The 20,185-nt window shown below is 38.5% G+C and overlaps 4 protein-coding genes across 4 annotated transcripts in view; 2 read left to right on the top strand and 2 right to left on the bottom strand.

Annotated features, from left to right (window-relative positions):
• Nucleotides 1–12,094, top strand: part of LOC134820399 (melanopsin-B-like) — a 44,117-nt gene extending 32,023 nt beyond the window's left edge. Inside the window, exons 4-7 of the mRNA XM_063830770.1 lie at nucleotides 2,863–3,007; nucleotides 10,089–10,149; nucleotides 10,383–10,501; nucleotides 11,156–12,094. Coding sequence (XP_063686840.1) covers nucleotides 2,863–3,007; nucleotides 10,089–10,149; nucleotides 10,383–10,501; nucleotides 11,156–11,657 — 827 coding nt within the window. The 3' untranslated portion in view covers nucleotides 11,658–12,094. The remainder of the gene's footprint in view (nucleotides 1–2,862; nucleotides 3,008–10,088; nucleotides 10,150–10,382; nucleotides 10,502–11,155) is intronic.
• LOC134820400 (large ribosomal subunit protein uL29-like) overlaps nucleotides 1–16,400 on the bottom strand; it is a 51,196-nt gene extending 34,796 nt beyond the window's left edge. Inside the window, exon 1 of the mRNA XM_063830771.1 lies at nucleotides 16,387–16,400. The gene's annotated coding sequence lies outside the window, so the exon portion shown is untranslated. The remainder of the gene's footprint in view (nucleotides 1–16,386) is intronic.
• On the bottom strand, nucleotides 12,599–13,651 carry LOC134821451 (uncharacterized). Its single transcript, XM_063832194.1, has 4 exons — nucleotides 13,554–13,651; nucleotides 13,327–13,446; nucleotides 12,896–13,062; nucleotides 12,599–12,714 (listed from the first exon to the last, which is right to left on the bottom strand). Exons 1-4 carry the CDS (start codon nucleotides 13,649–13,651, stop codon nucleotides 12,599–12,601), a joined length of 501 nt encoding a protein of 166 aa, XP_063688264.1.
• A 650-nt stretch (nucleotides 16,401–17,050) lies between the features above and the next one.
• LOC134821450 (uncharacterized) lies at nucleotides 17,051–18,364 on the top strand. The gene has a single exon (XM_063832193.1). The coding sequence runs from the start codon at nucleotides 17,051–17,053 to the stop codon at nucleotides 18,362–18,364; it is 1,314 nt and encodes a 437-aa protein (XP_063688263.1).
• Nucleotides 18,365–20,185: the final 1,821 nt, after the last annotated feature.

The following is a 20,185-nucleotide window of genomic DNA, read 5'->3' as shown; positions in this document are numbered from 1 at the left end:
CAAGTGTATTTTATAACAATTCCTACAGGAGCAGTAGTGATACCGACCACTATTATCTCCACTATTTTACTACCAAGTGTATTTTATAACAATTCCTACAGGAGCAGTAGTGATACCGACCACTATTATCACCACTATTTTACTACCAAGTGTATTTTATAACAATTCCTACAGGAGCAGTAGTGATACCGACCACTATTATCACCACTATTTTACTACCAAGTGTATTTTATAACAATTCCTACAGGAGCAGTAGTGATACCGACCACTATTATCACCACTATTTTACTACCAAGTGTATTTTATAACAATTCCTACAGGAGCAGTAGTGATACCGACCACTATTATCACCACTATTTTACTACCAAGTGTATTTTATAACAATTCCTACAGGAGCAGTAGTGATACCGACCACTATTATCACCACTATTTTACTACCAAGTGTATTTTATAACAATTCCTACAGGAGCAGTAGTGATACCGACCACTATTATCACCACTATTTTACTACCAAGTGTATTTTATAACAATTCCTACAGGAGCAGTAGTGATACCGACCACTATTATCACCACTATTTTACTACCAAGTGTATTTTATAACAATTCCTACAGGAGCAGTAGTGATACCGACCACTATTATCACCACTATTAGCGGACCAAGTGTATTTTATAACAATTCCTACAGGAGCAGTAGTGATACCGACCACTATTATCACCACTATTTTACTACCAAGTGTATTTTATAACAATTCCTACAGGAGCAGTAGTGATACCGACCACTATTATCACCACTATTTTACTACCAAGTGTATTTTATAACAATTCCTACAGGAGCAGTAGTGATACCGACCACTATTATCACCACTATTTTACTACCAAGTGTATTTTATAACAATTCCTACAGGAGCAGTAGTGATACCGACCACTATTATCACCACTATTTTACTACCAAGTGTATTTTATAACAATTCCTACAGGAGCAGTAGTGATACCGACCACTATTATCACCACTATTTACTACCAAGTGTATTTTATAACAATTCCTACAGGAGCAGTAGTGATACCGACCACTATTATCACCACTATTTTACTACCAAGTGTATTTTATAACAATTCCTACAGGAGCAGTAGTGATACCGACCACTATTATCACCACTATAGCGACCAAGTGTATTTTATAACAATTCCTACAGGAGCAGTAGTGATACCGACCACTATTATCACCACTATTTACTACCAAGTGTATTTTATAACAATTCCTACAGGAGCAGTAGTGATACCGACCACTATTATCACCACTATTTTACTACCAAGTGTATTTTATAACAATTCCTACAGGAGCAGTAGTGATACCGACCACTATTATCACCACTATTTTACTACCAAGTGTATTTTATAACAATTCCTACAGGAGCAGTAGTGATACCGACCACTATTATCACCACTATTAGCGACAAGTGTATTTTATAACAATTCCTACAGGAGCAGTAGTGATACCGACCACTATTATCACCACTATTTTACTACCAAGTGTATTTTATAACAATTCCTACAGGAGCAGTAGTGATACCGACCACTATTATCACCACTATTTTACTACCAAGTGTATTTTATAACAATTCCTACAGGAGCAGTAGTGATACCGACCACTATTATCACCACTATTTTACTACCAAGTGTATTTTATAACAATTCCTACAGGAGCAGTAGTGATACCGACCACTATTATCACCACTATTTTACTACCAAGTGTATTTTATAACAATTCCTACAGGAGCAGTAGTGATACCGACCACTATTATCACCACTATTTTACTACCAAGTGTATTTTATAACAATTCCTACAGGAGCAGTAGTGATACCGACCACTATTATCACCACTATTTTACTACCAAGTGTATTTTATAACAATTCCTACAGGAGCAGTAGTGATACCGACCACTATTATCACCACTATTTTACTACCAAGTGTATTTTATAACAATTCCTACAGGAGCAGTAGTGATACCGACCACTATTATCACCACTATTTTACTACCGAGTGTATTTTATAACAATTCCTACAGGAGCAGTAGTGATACCGACCACTATTATCACCACTATTTTACTACCAAGTGTATTTTATAACAATTCCTACAGGAGCAGTAGTGATACCGACCACTATTATCACCACTATTTTACTACCAAGTGTATTTTATAACAATTCCTACAGGAGCAGTAGTGATACCGACCACTATTATCACCACTATTTTACTAGTGTATTTTATAACAATTCCTACAGGAGCAGTAGTGATACCGACCACTATTATCACCACTATTTTACTACCAAGTGTATTTTATAACAATTCCTACAGGAGCAGTAGTGATACCGACCACTATTATCACCACTATAGCGGACAAGTGTATTTTATAACAATTCCTACAGGAGCAGTAGTGATACCGACCACTATTATCACCACTATTTTACTACCAAGTGTATTTTATAACAATTCCTACAGGAGCAGTAGTGATACCGACCACTATTATCACCACTATTTTACTAGTGTATTTTATAACAATTCCTACAGGAGCAGTAGTGATACCGACCACTATTATCACCACTATTTTACTACCAAGTGTATTTTATAACAATTCCTACAGGAGCAGTAGTGATACCGACCACTATTATCACCACTATTTTACTACCAAGTAGTGTATTTTATAACAATTCCTACAGGAGCAGTAGTGATACCGACCACTATTATCACCACTATTTTACTACCAAGTGTATTTTATAACAATTCCTACAGGAGCAGTAGTGATACCGACCACTATTATCACCACTATTTTACTACCAAGTGTATTTTATAACAATTCCTACAGGAGCAGTAGTGATACCGACCACTATTATCACCACTATTGCGGACAAGTGGCTTGCAGGGGACGTGGTATGTGACCTGAGCGCGTTTGTTGACAATGTCACTCTGACTATGAGCATGTGGAGTCTGGGACTCTTATCTATTGAGAGGTAAGTGGGGTAAGTGGGGGTAAGTGGGGGGCCTAAGTGGGGCCCTAAGTGCTGGAGACTTATTTCATTGAAAGGGAGGTGACCACTTGATGTCCATGACTCCATTAGCTTGGCTCAACATTAGATATATATACATATAGTATGAAATGCAGTATGAAATGTCTGATAGTCTGGCCATACTCCGTATCCTTGACTTCCAGTTATAATAAACAATCTAAGGAATGTAGGGAAAATTCTGCCTTAAGAAGTACACTTGAACTCCAGATGTGTTACAGGAGTTGCCATCATTACTGTTTGAGTAATTGAGAACCTGTTGACATACTCACCAGCTGTCCTACCTTGCCCGTACCACCGTCCACCGTCTATAATAATAATACTGAAGTTTGGTCGGCCCTTAAAAGTAGAATAAAATAATTTCCCATGAACATTTTTCATCACTTTTGGCCGGTATTTTTGTAATTTTGTAACTTCAAAAATAGTTGATGGTAGTTAGTTGGAACTCGTGTGATATTTTGAAAATTAGTCTGTCTCATCTCCCTGAAATGTGGTGGAATTAATCTGTTGATATGGACTGTGTTTAATCAAAACATGGACTATATTATACCATACTCCTCTATCAATCCAATCTTTACCGCTCAGGCTTATAGAACTATGTGAGGTTCTCTCACTTCAAATCAGACACTAAAATATAAACAGTAAGGATCACAAGCCCCTCCCTTCTTTGACCAGCTGTCACAACAATGATCTGCTCGGTCACGTGATCAGGCTGACTGGTCACGTGGTCAGGCTGACTGGTCACGTGGTCAGGCTGACTGGTCACGTGGTCAGGCTGACTGGTCACGTGATCAGGCTGACTGGTCACGTGGTCAGGCTGACTGGTCACGTGATCAGGCTGACTGGTCACGTGGTCAGGCTGACTGGTCACGTGGTCAGGCTGACTGGTCACGTGGTCAGGCTGACTGGTCACGTGATCAGGCTGACTGGTCACGTGGTCAGGCTGACTGGTCACGTGATCAGGCTGACTGGTCACGTGATCAGGCTGACTGGTCACGTGGTCAGGCTGACTGGTCACGTGGTCAGGCTGACTGGTCACGTGATCAGGCTGACTGGTCACGTGATCAGGCTGACTGGTCACGTGGTCAGGCTGACTGGTCACGTGATCAGGCTGACTGGTCACGTGATCACGCTGAATGGTCACGTGGTCAGGATCAGGCTGACTGGTCACGTGACCAGGCTGACTGGTCACGTGATCACGCTGAATGGTCACGTGGTCAGGATCAGGCTGACTGGTCACGTGATCAGGCTGACTGGTCACGTGATCAGGCTGACTGGTCACGTGATCAGGCTGACTGGTCACGTGGTCAGGCTGACTGGTCACGTGTCAGGCTGACTGGTCACGGGTCAGGCTGACTGGTCACGTGGTCAGGCTGACTGGTCACGTGGTCAGGCTGACTGGTCACGTGGTCAGGCTGACTGGTCACGTGGTCAGGCTGATAACGTGACCAGCTTGTTCACATCCTCAATCCCACCAACTGACACCAGCCTTGTCTAGAAATATCAGGATAATAATACTCTGTAAAACTTATTGTAATATAAATGTAACCATTACTTTGACAAGTGTTTAACTCTCCCTCCACCTGCTGGACCGACCGGTTATAATGATCTGCAAAACAAGCCTCTTTTATAACACGCTGCCTATTATAAAGTATTATATCTCAACTTATGCCAGAATAACGGCTCCCCGGCCTGGGTAACAGTTAGTACACTAGTAACACTAGTTACACTACAGTCACTGTGCAGTAGTGAGGGTATTACTGCGTGTTAATATGTGAACATGTCTGATAAGTGTTTGTACCTGGGTATTATGTGATTATAATGAGTTGGCATTCTTCCAAGTTGTATAAATGATGGATATTTGTATAATATAATGACCTGTGGTCCAGGATCCCCAATGGTTGGTCTCTATGGCCTCCTCGTCTTACTTCATAGCCTTATTTCCATATCTTAATGAATAGTGACGCCATGATGCCCCAAATGTGTAACATTGCGCAAAACCAGTTGTTATTTGGGCCAATATCGAGCAAGATGGTAGTTAAAGTACCGTCACATTGAGCCTACAACGTCATAGCACAGGAGGAGTGATTAGTTTGGGGTTTAATAGATTGGAAGTGATGAAATGCCACGTGATATGCTAAAAAGTGCAGCAAATGCTCATCATCCTCTACACAAATATGGTATAACTGTTATAACTAGACTATCTTCAACAATAGCTGGGATTCAATAGCTGTTGGAATCCTTAAAAATAGTGACTAAGTTCACAAACCAAATGTTTATTGGACTTAAGTTAACATTGATATAAGATCCGGATCTTCAATATTTGAGCCCATCTTTTGGTCTAGTCGGCACAAAATTGTTCTTTCAAAAATTCCAACAGCATTTTAAGGGCGTATCGAATAACATTTGAAATGTTTCGTCTCGGGGAGTTGTCCATACGATAATAGTATCGTATGGTAGGATTTTATTGAAAGCCATATCATTAATATAGATTGTAACCAAGTCTTGTAAATTTATATTTTATAACCCTATTAGACATTTTCATAACTCCTTAAAACTGTTAATCTAGAATAGACAATGGTATTTATTGCAAACATTCTTCTAGATCGATAGGCGATCTGCAAGATAGTAGTATTGAATACACGCTCATTTTATACAATTAATTCCATCATGTGCGAAAATAAAACACATTATGTGTATTATTATATAATATGTGAATACTTCTTCATTAGCCAAGTTTAATCCAGTATTGCACAGATAGAATAGTATACCTCAACCCTTTAATCCAGTATTGCTCAGATAGAATAGTACCTATACCGGGGGGGGGGGGGGGGGGGGCCAATGACTACTTTTGGGGACTTGGGGAATTACGTCAACGATTTTACCCCGAGTCCCCATGATTTTTAGTCCCCATTAGTCCCCAAAAGTCTCCATTAGTCCCCATTTAGATGATTTTTAGTCCCCATTAGTCCCCAAAAGTCTCCATTAGTCCCCATTTAGATTTATCCTACTCTTATCTTGGACAAAACATCTCGATCGTATCGTTATTAAACTAACTTGAAAACCATAAATAACTGTCAAAAATTCTGGGGACTTATGGGGACAAATGAAATTAGTAGTAGGACCACTTTTGATCCTGGTGGAACCCAGAGCACACTTCGCAACGCCACTCCAAGTAGTATTTACCTAAAGCCAGTCACTGCCACAGAAATTGAGGACGTCATAAACCTGCTTAAGAATAAAGCCACACTAGACACTAAAATTGAACCTCTAAAAATCGCTAACAGTTGTCCCAGTTTTACTAGTGTACTAGCCCACGTTGTCAACAGTTCTTTTGAACAGGGGATCTTTCCACAGGCTTTGAAAGAAGCGAAGGTGGTCCCAATTCACAAAGGTGGATCTAAATCTGACATAAAAAATTACAGACCAATATCTCTTCTTGCTTCATTCTCTAAAGTATTTGAAAAGCTAATGCATAACCGAGTTTTAAGTTTTTTAGATAAATACAGCATACTATGTGAAAACCAATACGGTTTTCGCCCGGGTAGGTCTTGTGAACATGCTCTTCTCAACGCAAAAGACACCATTCTTAATTCAATGTCTAAAAAGCAGGTAACTTTACTTCTTTTAATCGACTTCAGCAAAGCTTTCGACCTTGTGGATCATTCCATACTCTTGCGCAAGCTGGACCATTACGGCATAAGAGGTCAAGCCTTAAACTGGTTCAAGTCATATCTCACTAACAGGAAACAGTTTGTATCAATTGGCTCGTCAAAATCTTCAACCAACCAAATTTTATACGGCGTGCCTCAAGGGTCAATATTAGGACCTTTACTCTTTATAATCTACATAAACGACCTGCCTCAAATATCAGATATAGCCAATTTCATTATGTACGCAGATGATGCCAACATCTTCCTGATAGGAGAAAATCTTAATGAAGTTTACGATAAACTAATAACTCTTAGCGATGCTTTAGTTAAGTGGGTAGATAATAATGGTTTAGCTCTCAACCTTAAGAAAACAAATTATATGATCTTCTCTCGACAAAGGAATCTTAATTATCGTGATGTGACAATTTCTGGTGTCACAATTGAGAGAAAAACAGAAGCCCGTTTTTTAGGAGTTATAATAGATGATAAACTAAACTGGTCCTATCATATCTCTGCCATGAAAATGAAAATGTCCAGATACATAGGAGTCATGTACAAACTTAAAAAATATCTGCCTCTCGAAGCACGTCTTCAAATTTATCAAAGTTTTGTGCAGTCACACCTTAATTATTGCAGCCTTGTATGGGGTTTTGCTGCTAAGTCTCATATTGAATCACTTTTTGTAAAACAGAAAATGGGCCTTCGTGCAGTATTACCTGGTTTCGTCAATTACTGGTACAAGGACGGTATCCCCCCAGCAAGTACTAAGTCTGGCTTTTATTTACATAAAATATTGACAGTACACAGTATCATTGTAAAGAACGCACTCATTTTAATGCATAAATTGAAAAACTTTCCTAATCTAGTACCATTGTCTCTCAAGAAAACAATTCCCAAAAGCGCACCATTATTTAATACTAACACGGATTCTATTCTCACTACACAATGGTCAGAAAAGTATGGTCAACACCCCTACAACAACTCAGTATTTTTTAAAGGTCCATTATTAGCAATAAACCGATATAATGTTGCAGCAACTTCCCCGCCTAGTCTATTTAACCTGAACATTTACAAAACTTGTATAAAAACTATGCTCATCGATCAGCAAAATGAAAACATCGAAGACGAATGGCCTAATTTCATGTTATTTTGTATAACAGGACTAAGAAAATCAAAGCGTAACATAAACCAAAATGCCGATAATAACCTTGTCTCTACATCTTAGATTATATGCACACACTTATGCATCACTCAATAAACGTCGCATATCTCATCATTTACACTGCCAACATTGGACATTATTTTTTATCGCCGCGTATTTCAAATCAAGTTACAAATTCTACAAATTTTGAAGTGCTCAGTCTTGTTTTACTGTTTTTAATCTTTACCTATTAACCATTAGAAAATTAAACTTTAAGTTATAAACCTTCATTGCATACTTTACCGGTAGAGTCTAAATTGAATAGTTTGAGATTTCCTTAACATTTTGTATTTATGCATGTGCCCCACGGGGATGATTTTCTTATTACCATTGATATTATATATATTTTTTGAGTAAACATTGGCTGGTACCACGGGCCAGTCCCCAACAAAAAAAAAAAAAGTGAATTACGTCAACGAGTTGACCTCTAGTCCCCATGATTTTTAGTCCCCATTAGTCCCCAAAAGTCTCCATTGGTAGTCATTGGCCCCCCCCCCCTATACCTCAACCCTTTGTCTACTTTGAGTTCAACTAAAATAAGAGTGAAGACTATTAGCAGAGTGAACAATAAGTGATTGAAGTTAAATAAATTACGGAATTTACCCCATACAGTTTTATAGTGTCTGACTATAATATTTGTTCCTGTTTAAGTAAACCTATTTAGGGTGAAATGATTTGTCTAATGTTGGCTAACCTACAAATATTTACCCCCCTAAATTAGTAAATTATAAGTAAAGTTTATGTAATAAGTTCCTCCCCAAATCACTAATGTAATAAGTTAAGAAGCCCGCACAATTTGGAGGAAGTAGTTCTGTAGAATATATATGCGAATATATAATCTAATAACTGATAAATGATATTCCGCACAAAGCATGAAATTGTGCTGTATATGAGTGGTGATTTCGCTCCGAAAATCAGGAACAGTAGCTCAATAGGTAGAGCAAGGCACGCGATATGTCGAGGTTCTGGGATCATTCCTCAGTTGTTCCCAGTTTTTCAGAGTTAATCATCACCTATAGACAGCATGAGAGTCCTGCCATCTCGAAGTGATAAGTTCTGTAGATCTGTAATATAATAATATGGGTATCAGAGTACAGCTCTGCGAGCTCAGTAACCATACTTACGGGCGTTCTTAAGGCACATCAGAGGAGAGTGCAGCTCAATGAATTGTAAATATTGACGGTCTATTATCCTTAAATCAGTAACTGGATCATTCATTATTGTAAAGCTCTCAATCGCACTAAATCGTGTGAATCTTTTGCTGCACGTCGATATTACGATTAATAATTTGGTAACAATTCAACAACAATAGAAACCTTGTAAATGCAACCACTACAGACCAGTACAGACCGATTACCATTAAAATTGTGAAAGTTTCCCAAACATTTGGTTCGCTTTTATCAAATTATGGGAATTATCCTGATTAATGTACTGACGGTTTTATCAAACCAGCGTTATTTAACTCCACCATATCCTCACTAGATGAGTGCTTCTATCACGTGACCTCACTTTAACTAACGACTTATAATGCACAATTAACACAACAATTAAAGCCTCTCAATCCTCTCCAGTCCTGTGATCAGATTACAGAGCCTGTTCTGTAGGTGAGAATCGCCCTAAATTACATGAACACCGCTTCATTATCCAGCTTCAGCTTTAATTCCATTACTCATGCTAAAGGGAACGTTTATAAATGGATCACGTTGCACCGCTATTCGGCACACCAGTGGTATTGTGGTAAACTCATGGTATATATACTATATAGTTGCTCTGTTTCTGTCATGACATTTACACGAGCAGTAGGCTATTTAGTGAGGGACAGGGTCTGGTCTGTATTTCTCATCGTCCACGAAGCCAAAGACAATCTGAGAATTAACCACTGCTAAAACAGACTGGATAGATAAAAGCATCATTAGACTCTGGACCATAATCCGACTTGGTTTCGTTTATTATGATTGGTTTATTTGACATATTATGTCATGGGGTATATCTAAACTGCTTAATGAAGTTCTGGCTTCATCTAGCAAACACTGCTTCTAGCAAACACTGCTTCGCTGGTTGTCACAACGGACATATTGAACAAACAGATAGACCGTAGAATCTAAATACTAAAATACGTTTTCTAAAATCTCTCACATTTCAAATCTTGATTTTAACCTTCATAAATCTTCAGATTCTTTCTCATGGTCTTCCCATTCCGATACCACACCTTCATTTCTACCAAAACTGCTACTGTAAGTATTCACTATTATGCATGTGTTCACTATTATGTATGTGTTTAAAATAATACAGCAATTTTCGAATTCCCACCATATTAACATTTTAAAAACAATGACGGTTTAAAAACATACCGAATATTTTTAGCTTGCTTCATGAATATCTTCGTGAATATCGCCAGCTTTTTTAGTTATTGAATTTTAGTATCACAAGATGAATCAGTGATAAGAACTACAAATCTCTCCCTCAGTGGTTGATATGGGTGTCGTGGTTTGTGGTGGCTATTATCTGCCTGTGTCCAATGCTAGGTTGGGGGGAGTACGGTTATACTGACACCTACTCTTGTGGGCTTGTTCCTGTTAATACCACGTTAGTTTTAAATTTATCATTTGGTTTAACGGGATTTAGAGCAGAACAAGTTTATCTGGTTTTGTAAATAGAATATTTCTCAGGAATCGGCGTTAAATTTCTCTGGGTTTAGTATTTAAAACTTTGCTTATTCAGTTGCGGTTTAGTTATTGAAGGACAATAACTGGACAATAAAGTTTCCCAATAAGAGCCGGCAAAATAACTCTGGTCGCTGTTGAGATAACCCGGAAATGGGAATGTATCGTGACTGAATAAGAAACTTTCATCTTGTAATAGTCATGACAAGCGGTAGATTGTTTATTCAAGTTGTCTCTGCCAATTTCCAAATCTGATTAGACTGCATGGACCTATTCTATAAAAACTTATATTATGAAGAATTTGAAGGAGTAAGATTATTAAAATTTATAAATTTGTTAAAACTATCGTGAACAGTGGCACAGCAGAGATACGTGGAACGCGCGACATTAGCGTATTAATGATCAAAGGACCACAAAAAATATTTACTGTGACAGAAACTTACGCGCGGCGTGGGAATATTTCCTCTGATTTATATATCGCCATTCGATCGCCCAAAAAACTTTAAAACTATAAACTATGGATGACCTGTATAGTATAATTTCTAATCATGTCCTGATTAATTTAAATATTTTTCAGGAGCGTTGGCAGCTACTACTTTCCATTTTTCTGCGTCTCCGCTTTCCTGCCGCCCATCACAGTTGGAACCTGCAGCTACATGGCTATCCTGTGCGTGCTGCACGAACAGCGTGCTCCCAAGGTGTACTCCGTGGGAGCTGAGAATGAGAGGGTAAAGAGGACTGATATGGAGAAACAGGAGAACATTGTAGCTTGTCTCTCTGTGTTTATTTGTTTGTTGATGATGATCGCGTTTAATCTCCCGACTGTAGTTATAGGACTGTGCTATTGGGCACAAATGCAGATTACTCTTCCTGGAGAACTCATGCTCTTCTTCCATATTGTTTGGTACGCTAAGTCAGCTGCTAACCCACTTGTGTTTGGACTGCTAAACAAGAACTTTAGGCTCGAAATTAAGAAGTACAGGCTTTTCCGACTGTGCTTTGGTAAAAATGGGGCCGCAGAGCAAGACACTAGATCTTCTATGAACACACGATGGCCTAAATCAGGGAATAACTTGTAGTAGAGATCTACAATCCTTAGAGGGCAGTTGCAGTGATCCTTCATTCATACTGAGTTTTTATTTTACGCCGTTTTAAATACATAATGCGAATAGCTCCATCAATCAATGCTATCAACAATTTCAAGTGTTAGTTGTTTGAATATAACATAATAGTATATGAATATAACTTTACAACAATGTTTAAAGATGAAAGGACAATAAATTGTTATGCCGCGCCCGCCCTTTTGGTCTGCAAACCAAACGGGTAATTAATTAACGTTGAAATGTTAAAGTTATGTTAATTTTTATACGTTATGTAAGTTTAAAATGTTGCATGTAAAATAATCCAAATTGACTGTACAATAAGATGATATTTTTATTTGAAGAGATAGTTTAATTAGTGAATCCTAGCCAGGACCCTTCTGTAGTTTTTGTTTATTTTACAAGTTTTAGCTATTTAATCGTTAATAGTCTGTATGAACAGAATAAAATTTTGTTTTGATTTAATTTTCCAGTTTTTCTTTATTATCAAAAGTTGATCTTTTCCGTCTACGATGTCGTCTATGTCGTTGTTCTGCTGTTTCAAAAGGGTACTTGGTCGTATGGTGTGAGTGTGCCACATCTAAACTGAGATACCCCTGAAATAATTAAACTTTGTTATCTCCTCAAATTTACTGTTTATATGTAAATAATACAGTTGAAATGTGTATGTAAGTATTAAAGTTCAAAGCAATAGGATTCAGCTGAGTTGACTTCTAAACCTGTTTGTTTTTAATGAAATGGTCGATGTTAAGCAGGTTCATCCGACGAGCTGTCTCGATAGTATCCACTCCCGTGTAGTCAGTCATTAGCAGGTTTATAGTTCTGTTACTGAAATGCTATAAGTTAAAAAGTGAACAGTTACTGTACTTCTACTTATTACAAACAAATCAGTTTCCTGTCAAACAACTTCCCACAAAGACTTACAAGTTGCTCTGTAAGTACTGAGTTAGCTGGATATTATCCCCGACAGTTTCTCGACACTTCTCCGCAGCATCCGTTAAACATATCCCCATTTCTGCGCCTGGTTCATACCAATCTGAAACAGACTTGTAATCGTAGAGATCGTGTGAACTAATCATTGCTCCCCCCCACCATCATGATTTCTTATCTAAGATACTTCACCAAACATCTTGCATCATAATCTTGGCTTTGGAATCAAAAAACAAACCTAACAATATAAGGAATACGTCTCTTGTCAAAAGCGTTAATGATTGAACCTGATATGATGGGTAACCAAGTGTAGTTCCGCATGAGTTCCTGATTGTAAGACTCGTTGAAGTACTCCAGAGCACCTGGCTTCAAGTCACATGTCAGGTGGATACCGTGACGCAACTGCCACCAAGTTGCCAGATGTTTGTGTGGCCGGATAAACTTCCTTATCTTCCTGTTTTAGAAAGTGTTCAATAGGTCATTTCAAAGTATTATGTATTATAGTTCTGAGTTTTAGTGTTTAAATTAGATATTTTAGATGTAATTTCTGGTGGAGAGGTGAGGTATTTTTTTGACACGTGACCGAAATTAATCAGCTTCGACTATAACTGACGAATCAAACCCAAAATCACTGTCATGCGTAAAAAAACACCTCACCTCCCCACCAGAATCCACATCAAAAGTATAAAGAATTACAAATTCTTTCAATTGTACAAACCGTAACGTGTATTTGACCCTCTTGATGTCGAGCCAGAGGTCAGTGTTGATATACAAGAAAACATTTCGTTTCATGACCAGGGAGGCCACCACCAGTGGATCAGTGTGGTAGTTCAGTCTCCTGATATGACATTCACTTATTGAATAATTGCGTAAAAACGTCAAGAATTTCACTCAAAATTCCTATTTCAATTTTCCACTTGCAATAATGGTTGATTAGTCACCAACCTGATCCCGATAGTATCTCTGACCAGCTCTAGTATAGCCTGAGTCAGCAGCATTCTCTGTGTCTCATTGTCGACCTTGTAGTCCACTATCCGTATCATCAGGATTTCGTGCTGGTTCTTTTTAAGAAACCTGGGAATAAAGAGTGGACTTGAACAATTGTTGGCCGGGGATGAAGCTATTTTCTAATTCGATTTATTCAACAGCTAAACTGTTTTACAGTTATTTTGCAGCAGTTATCACTTGGCAATTCACCTTAATAATAATAATTTGGTCGACCGCAGTCGGGGAGCCGATTTCCCTGTCTAATTGCATTTCGGCCACGGTCCTTTCGGTAGAGATTTCCCTGCAGTATAGTCGGGACGCAACCCCAGGCATATACACTCGTGTTATTTTCGCAGCTCTAATGAGAGCCACTACCATTTACACCATGGTTTGGTGACTGACGGCTGCCCTTCAGTTTTTGAGATTTTGGCCCAACTGGGATTCGAACTCGCAACGTCCAGGCCAGTAGACAGGCGGATTAACCGACTGAGCCACTGAATTCACCTTAATCGTTGTCAAATGACCAAAAATGCCCACCAGTTTTCAGACCATACCATAACTGGGTAATTGATAAATTAATCATCTTATAAATTCATAAACACAGATAGAAGCTGCAGCGGAATGCAAATGATGCAAAATGATACCGAGAATGAAATCGGTCGGTCGCTTTTCATTGGGGGTGGGGGTGTTGGTGGGGCCGGGGGTGGGGGTCAACCTGAATTTTAAGTGAAACTTGTTTCCGTAAAGTATGTATGTTCCACTGCACTATACTTGAGTGGAATGATATAGAATAACACCCAACAAAAATACTGAATGTTATATTCATAATTGAAACCGGAACAATCAGGCCAGAGCCTGGATATATAAATATATAATATATATATTATATATAGCCTCTAATAGTTCAGTAAGAAGTTAAACTTTCCACCTAACATTTATTTTTAGTTGGCATAAACAGAAACTTAGAGTTCGACAGGAAATTCATTGTCTCGGAAGCGTATGTCAATCATATTAGAATACACTAATCTCCTTAATTTGTTAGTATATCATCACGTGATAAAATCAAGACTTTATAATAAAGAAAATATTTATCTCAAACTTAGTTCCCGTGCGCTAATGTTTTAACTTGATTGAACATCTGTTTATAAAAGTTTGCTTTTATAAACAAAGTTGCTAGCCACAGTTTCTATTCTGAATCACTATTCCCACTGTAACAATATTATTTAGATATGATGGTGTCCCGCTTAATGGTGCTTGTTGTGCTGTCTGTAATCTTTACAACAGTTCACTCAAATGAGCCAGCTTTGCAATTCGGAGCAAACAACAACAGTTTCGTCCTGCTGATGCCCGACTTGACACCAGCCCGAGATGAAGTAACCGTCTGCTCCTGGGTAAAAAGAATGAGTAATCATCGAGGCAGCTGGCAATTTTGGTTGAGTTTCGCTACCAGGCAAAATGCATACGAGCTCAACTTATCAGATGTAGGGAATTTGTATTTCCTCCAGGACCTGACCTACAATACTTTGCCAAATGAAACTCTTAAAACAGTTGATGAGTGGCATCACATTTGTGCGACGTGGGGATCCTCCAACCACACGACATTCATTTACTTTGACGGGGAACTGGCTGGGACGAAAAGTACGTGGCCTAACAGGAAACTGATAAACCCAGGGAGTCTGATGCTGGGTCAGTTCCATTCCGGTTTCGGGGGAGGGAGGATCGAAGAGAACGGCTACTTCGGGGGACAGCTCTATGACTTGAATATCTACAGCCAGCAACTAAATGGTGTGCAGATAAAAGAAATGTTTGACCAGAGCCGTTGTTCTTCAAACAGGCAGGCATTTGGAAAGGAAAGGTTTATTCGATGGGAAGAAATTCTAAAGGAAGAGAGGCACGGTAATGTCACTGAGGTACTTCTTGACTGTCCCAGCGGCTGGGACGTTTTGTACAAAGATGAGTTCTACAACAAGGAAATCACCGAGAATCTTATCGAGGACCTGGAGACGCTAAAAGATCTTTTACAAGAATTCGAGGGTCATAAAATCGATCAAAAGTTGATAGAGCATATGAAAAGGCACCACGAAATTTAGCTCGGCAATTGCTCTATTGGGATGAAAAATGTAGTTGATCATAGTTTGAGATTCATTTTACTTTAAAAACATTGTTTTACTAGTTTATCATATAAATTTACGTTAAACTTGAAATACAAATGATCTCGGCAGAATTTTATGCATTCTAATTTCTAACGGGCAAATATACTCACAGAACACCAACTCTGACATAATATGATGGGGATGCATGCGAAGCCGTACAGATGGTTTCCAGATCGTGAGGAAGTATGTTCTATGAATCAGTCTGATAGGAAGCAGAAAAATAAACACTCAGACTGCAAAATAAACAAACAAACAAATTAGACCACTCACTGTTGGTCATGATCTAATTTATAACTGTCGATTTTTGCTTGGAACGGCCATTAAAGCATTAAATACTGTTGGATACTAGAATACTGTGTTTGAAGTTTATTTATCCTTAATATTCCTTTTCGTTTGTGTAACCCTCTAGTTCCATGGCAAATTAATTGAGCTAAAAAATCGTGAACGTGCTCACGTATTAAATTTTTCTCACTCAAATAATATACTCGTTGCGGTCGTTATCGATATTATAATTGCATTTTGTTATCCCGCACCCAAGACCAAGTTTCTGTTAGTATTTGTGTATCCTAATTAAAACTAGAGTGGCTGCAGTCCTGATCCTGCCCGACACCACCAATACGTGTATAGATTACGGTGTGCAAATTATTTGCCCATGGCCATGTTAGCGAGTCACCCGTATAATTTTATTTCGCAAATAAAATGTGTGCAAATTTTTATTTGCCCATGGGACTCAGTGATTAAGGGATAAAGGGTCAGTGATTTTTCCGATCTCCTCGACGAGTAGTAGCAGCCGATAGTTTTTTAATTTCTTGTTAAAAACCGACTCTTTTGATCATGTGACTGATTCTTCTTGGTGGTTTTATTCGTATCAACTTACACTTACAATACCATTTTGTCGATACCGAATCCTCGGACCATATTATATTGGATCCTCGCCACTGATATACTTCAACTCGGATCGTTCATATATTATGTAAGCCTCCGTAATCCCCTTTTCAAGTATTACTATTGTGCAGAAACTATACTTACTATACAGTTAACCTATCCAAACTACTTTACCCTAGGTACTAGGTAGGCTTAAATGGTAGGTGGACGATCACCAAGTGTCGGACCCAAATATTTTGTGAATCCACTAAAAGTACTTATACGAACAAAAAATTGTCTACAGATTCCATTATTTGACACTATTTCCGAGGAATTTCTAACAATTATTGTTTAGAGCTCAATTTAAACCCATTCACTCAGTTATAGGATAGATAGCAACAACAGCCTGTGAAAAAGTCTGACGAAACGAAGCTAACCATGAAATCTTCCTCCGGATCTTCCTCCGGATCCCACTCGTGGACCAAGCAAGACTACATCCTCGTGTCCCTGGCGATACTGATAAAGATTGGGGACGGAGTTGAGGCTTACCTCCCTGGGGTCATCACACAGAAGGTGTCCTGTGAACTCGGTCTATCGGACTTTCAAGAGGGACTCCTAGCAGTCATTGTTTACTTGTTCTGGGCAATCGCAGTCATGATGTCAGTTTTTATTTCGAAAATGTTGGGAGAAAGATTTACACTGCTTTTGTCACTCTATCTGTCCATTGGGTTCGCTATCCTGTGTGCGGTGGTTCCTAATTATTATACCCTTCTTCTCTCCAGAGCCTTAACCGGTATCTGCGTTGGATTGAACAGTTGTGCAACTGGGATATTACTCGCCAAGCTCGTTTCCTTCAAAGAAGTCCTCACTCGAAGCGCTTTTCTTTCAGAAGCTCTTGGTTTTGCAGTCGGAGGAACTTGGGTTTCCATTTTGGGATGGCTGATTCTAGACCTGGTAAGCTGGAGAGTTTTCGTTCTGCTGACTTCCATTCCACTATTTGTTCCTCCAATCATCATGCTCCACTTTTGCATCGGTAAAGAAACAGAAGAAGCCACACAAGGAGACAGTGAGCTGGAGGCTGAGAACAATGTTGCCCCGACTGAAAGTGACAGCCTTATAGTTACTGGTAACCTTATAGTCTACAAGAATTCTCAAAGTGTACCCAATTTCACTGCACGGGTTATCAAATCAAGCCTGTTCTTCTTCTGCAACCTATGCGTTGGATATGGAAGCATTATTCTTCTTCCATGGCTAATGAGAAACTACAAGAGAGGTCTTGACGATGGTCATGAAGGTGGTAAGTGTGAGGAAGTGGTGCAAGGTACTGATTTCCTGATTCTGGCAGCAGTAACTGGTGCTACAAACCTCATCGGGCGACCATTGGGATACTATCTGTGGAGTCGCGTAAAGTTTCTGATCCTCCAATTCACCATCACAGCCATAATGGCTCTGAGTTTCGGTATTATTGTGGCAAATCCTGGTATTACAGCTTCGGTCATTTTAATAGGCGTGGCAAAGATGTGTTATTCCATACAGTCAGTTGAAAATGCTATTCTATTATACGATTATGATTACTTTGGGAAGTTGCGATTTGAGTTGGGGAGTAGCATTTCCATCGCGTCAGGAATGTTTGGAAGCATGTTAGGCACCTCTCTAGCTGCATTCCTACATCCTTTCACCGCAGTTGTAACCACCTTAGTGATAGTGTGTGTCGAGCTCGTTGTCATCTGCTTCATGAAGGAACGATTTTGATAATTTTTAGGACTGATCGCTTGTAATACTTGACTAATATCTATAAATTGACGTTTTCACTCGAACTTTAATATTATTTTAAAAGTAATTAAAAGAGCCCCAAACAGACCAGCTTGCATCGATATGTGTTATACTTATATATCCCCTATAATTATATCCGGAAACTTAAAATGGGACAGAGAATGGGATAATATGATTTTTAAATTTTCTCCGGGATTTAATTCCAGTACCTCAATTTAGTTTCATGTCATTATCGATTAACTGACTAATTGGTTTCTGGGCAAGATCCATCCAATCTGTCAAATTTTTGTCCAGGAATTTTCAAATTGGAAATGGGACAGAAATTGGGAAATATGAATTTTCGTTTTGTTAAGCTTTCTGCTGTGAGCTTCCTCCGACCGAAATCAAACTTTCAGCACCTCAATCGTGTCACATACAATCTATAGTCGGGTTAATAATTGGTTGTGGGTCAGAAATTCGGTTAAAACTGTAAAATTTCGGCCCTGGAAATTTCAGCTTCAAAAACTGAAAATGGGACAGAGTATGGGACAATATGATTTTCTAATATTTTCGAGATTTTGACTTCCAGTACCTCAATTTGGTTTCATACCATCATCAATTAACTTACTAATTGGTTTGTGGGCAAAAACGTCAGCCAATCTGTCAAATGTGTGTTCAGAAATTTTCATATCTGAAAATGGGACAGAGTTTTGAAAATACAACTTTTCGTTTTGTTAAGATTTCTGCTGTGAGCTTCCTCCGACCGAAATAAAACTTCCTTCAATTGTGTCATATGCCATCTTTAGTTGACTGACTAATTGGTTGCAGGTAAGAGATTCAGTCAAAACTGTAAAATTTCGGCCCTGGAAATTTCAGCTTCAAAAAACTGAAAATGGGACAGTATGATTTTCTATTTTTTTTTCGAGATTTTGACTTCCAGTACCCCAATTTGGTTTCATACCATCATCAATTAACTGACTAATAATTGGTTTGTGGGCAAAAATGTCATCCAATCTGTCAAATGTGTGTTCAAACATTTTCATATCTAAAAATGGGACAGAGTTTTGAAAATACAACTTTTCGTTTTGTTAAGATTTCTGCTGTGAGCTTCCTCCGACCCAAATCAAACTTCCAGCACCCCAATCGTGTCATTTGGCATCTATAGTTGACTGACTAATTGGTTGAGGGTCAGAAATTCGGCCAAAACTGTAGATGTCGAATTTCAACAATCGGTAAAGGTCCCACTTAGCAACACTTAGTAACACGTGGAAACACGTGATTACAATATTATAACAGTTAACTACTAATTACACACTTACACAGCTACACAGTCGGTTACTTATACTATGACCCTGTTATCACATAACGTGTTGACATGTGTTACCTTGGTAACAGGTGCTACCTTGGTAACATGAGCTGCCTTGGTAACAGGTGCTACCTTGGTAACATGAGCTGCCTTGGTAACATGAGCTGCCATTATCTTAAACCTATGGTGGGAAGTGAAGCTCAAATTAACAGTTATACTGAAGTTTTGAGATCACTTCTAATAAATGTTTAGAATATTAAGTTTCGTAGTTTAAATAGCTTTACGTGGCTTTATAATATCAGCATTCGAATACCTTATTAACATTAAGTTGAACCTGTTTTAAATTTGATATCTATATTCGCTTGTTTTAAATTTTCTGGGTTACTACCAACACGTTTAAAAGCTTGTTTCTTCCTGATGTAACCAAAGCGAAAAGCTCTTCAAATAAACAATGAAATTTAGATCTCGAACTTGTATTAATTTTGTTTTCTAGTGACGATTGTTAAGCGGAAAAT

The sequence above is a fragment of the Bolinopsis microptera genome, chromosome 9 (assembly GCF_026151205.1).
Source record: "Bolinopsis microptera isolate Bmic1 chromosome 9, MBARI_Bmic_1.0, whole genome shotgun sequence".
In the NCBI taxonomy this organism is placed as follows: Eukaryota; Metazoa; Ctenophora; class Tentaculata; order Lobata; family Bolinopsidae; genus Bolinopsis; species Bolinopsis microptera.
Note: the sequence above shows the minus strand (reverse complement) of the source record. Positions and strands in the feature narration are given on the sequence as shown.

Bases quoted from the DNA above. Each gene is read 5' to 3' on its own strand.
- LOC134821451 (XM_063832194.1), bottom strand. From the start codon at position 13,651: ATGATACGGATAGTGGACTACAAGGTCGACAATGAGACACAGAGAATG. The intron at 13,447-13,553 runs GTTGGTGACTAA...ATGTCATATCAG, and splicing joins AGAGATACTATCGGGATCAG to GAGACTGAACTACCACACTG. The intron at 12,715-12,895 runs GTTCAATCATTA...AGTCTGTTTCAG, and splicing joins TTGGTTACCCATCATATCAG to ATTGGTATGAACCAGGCGCA.
- LOC134821450 (XM_063832193.1), top strand. From the start codon at position 17,051: ATGAAATCTTCCTCCGGATCTTCCTCCGGATCCCACTCGTGGACCAAG.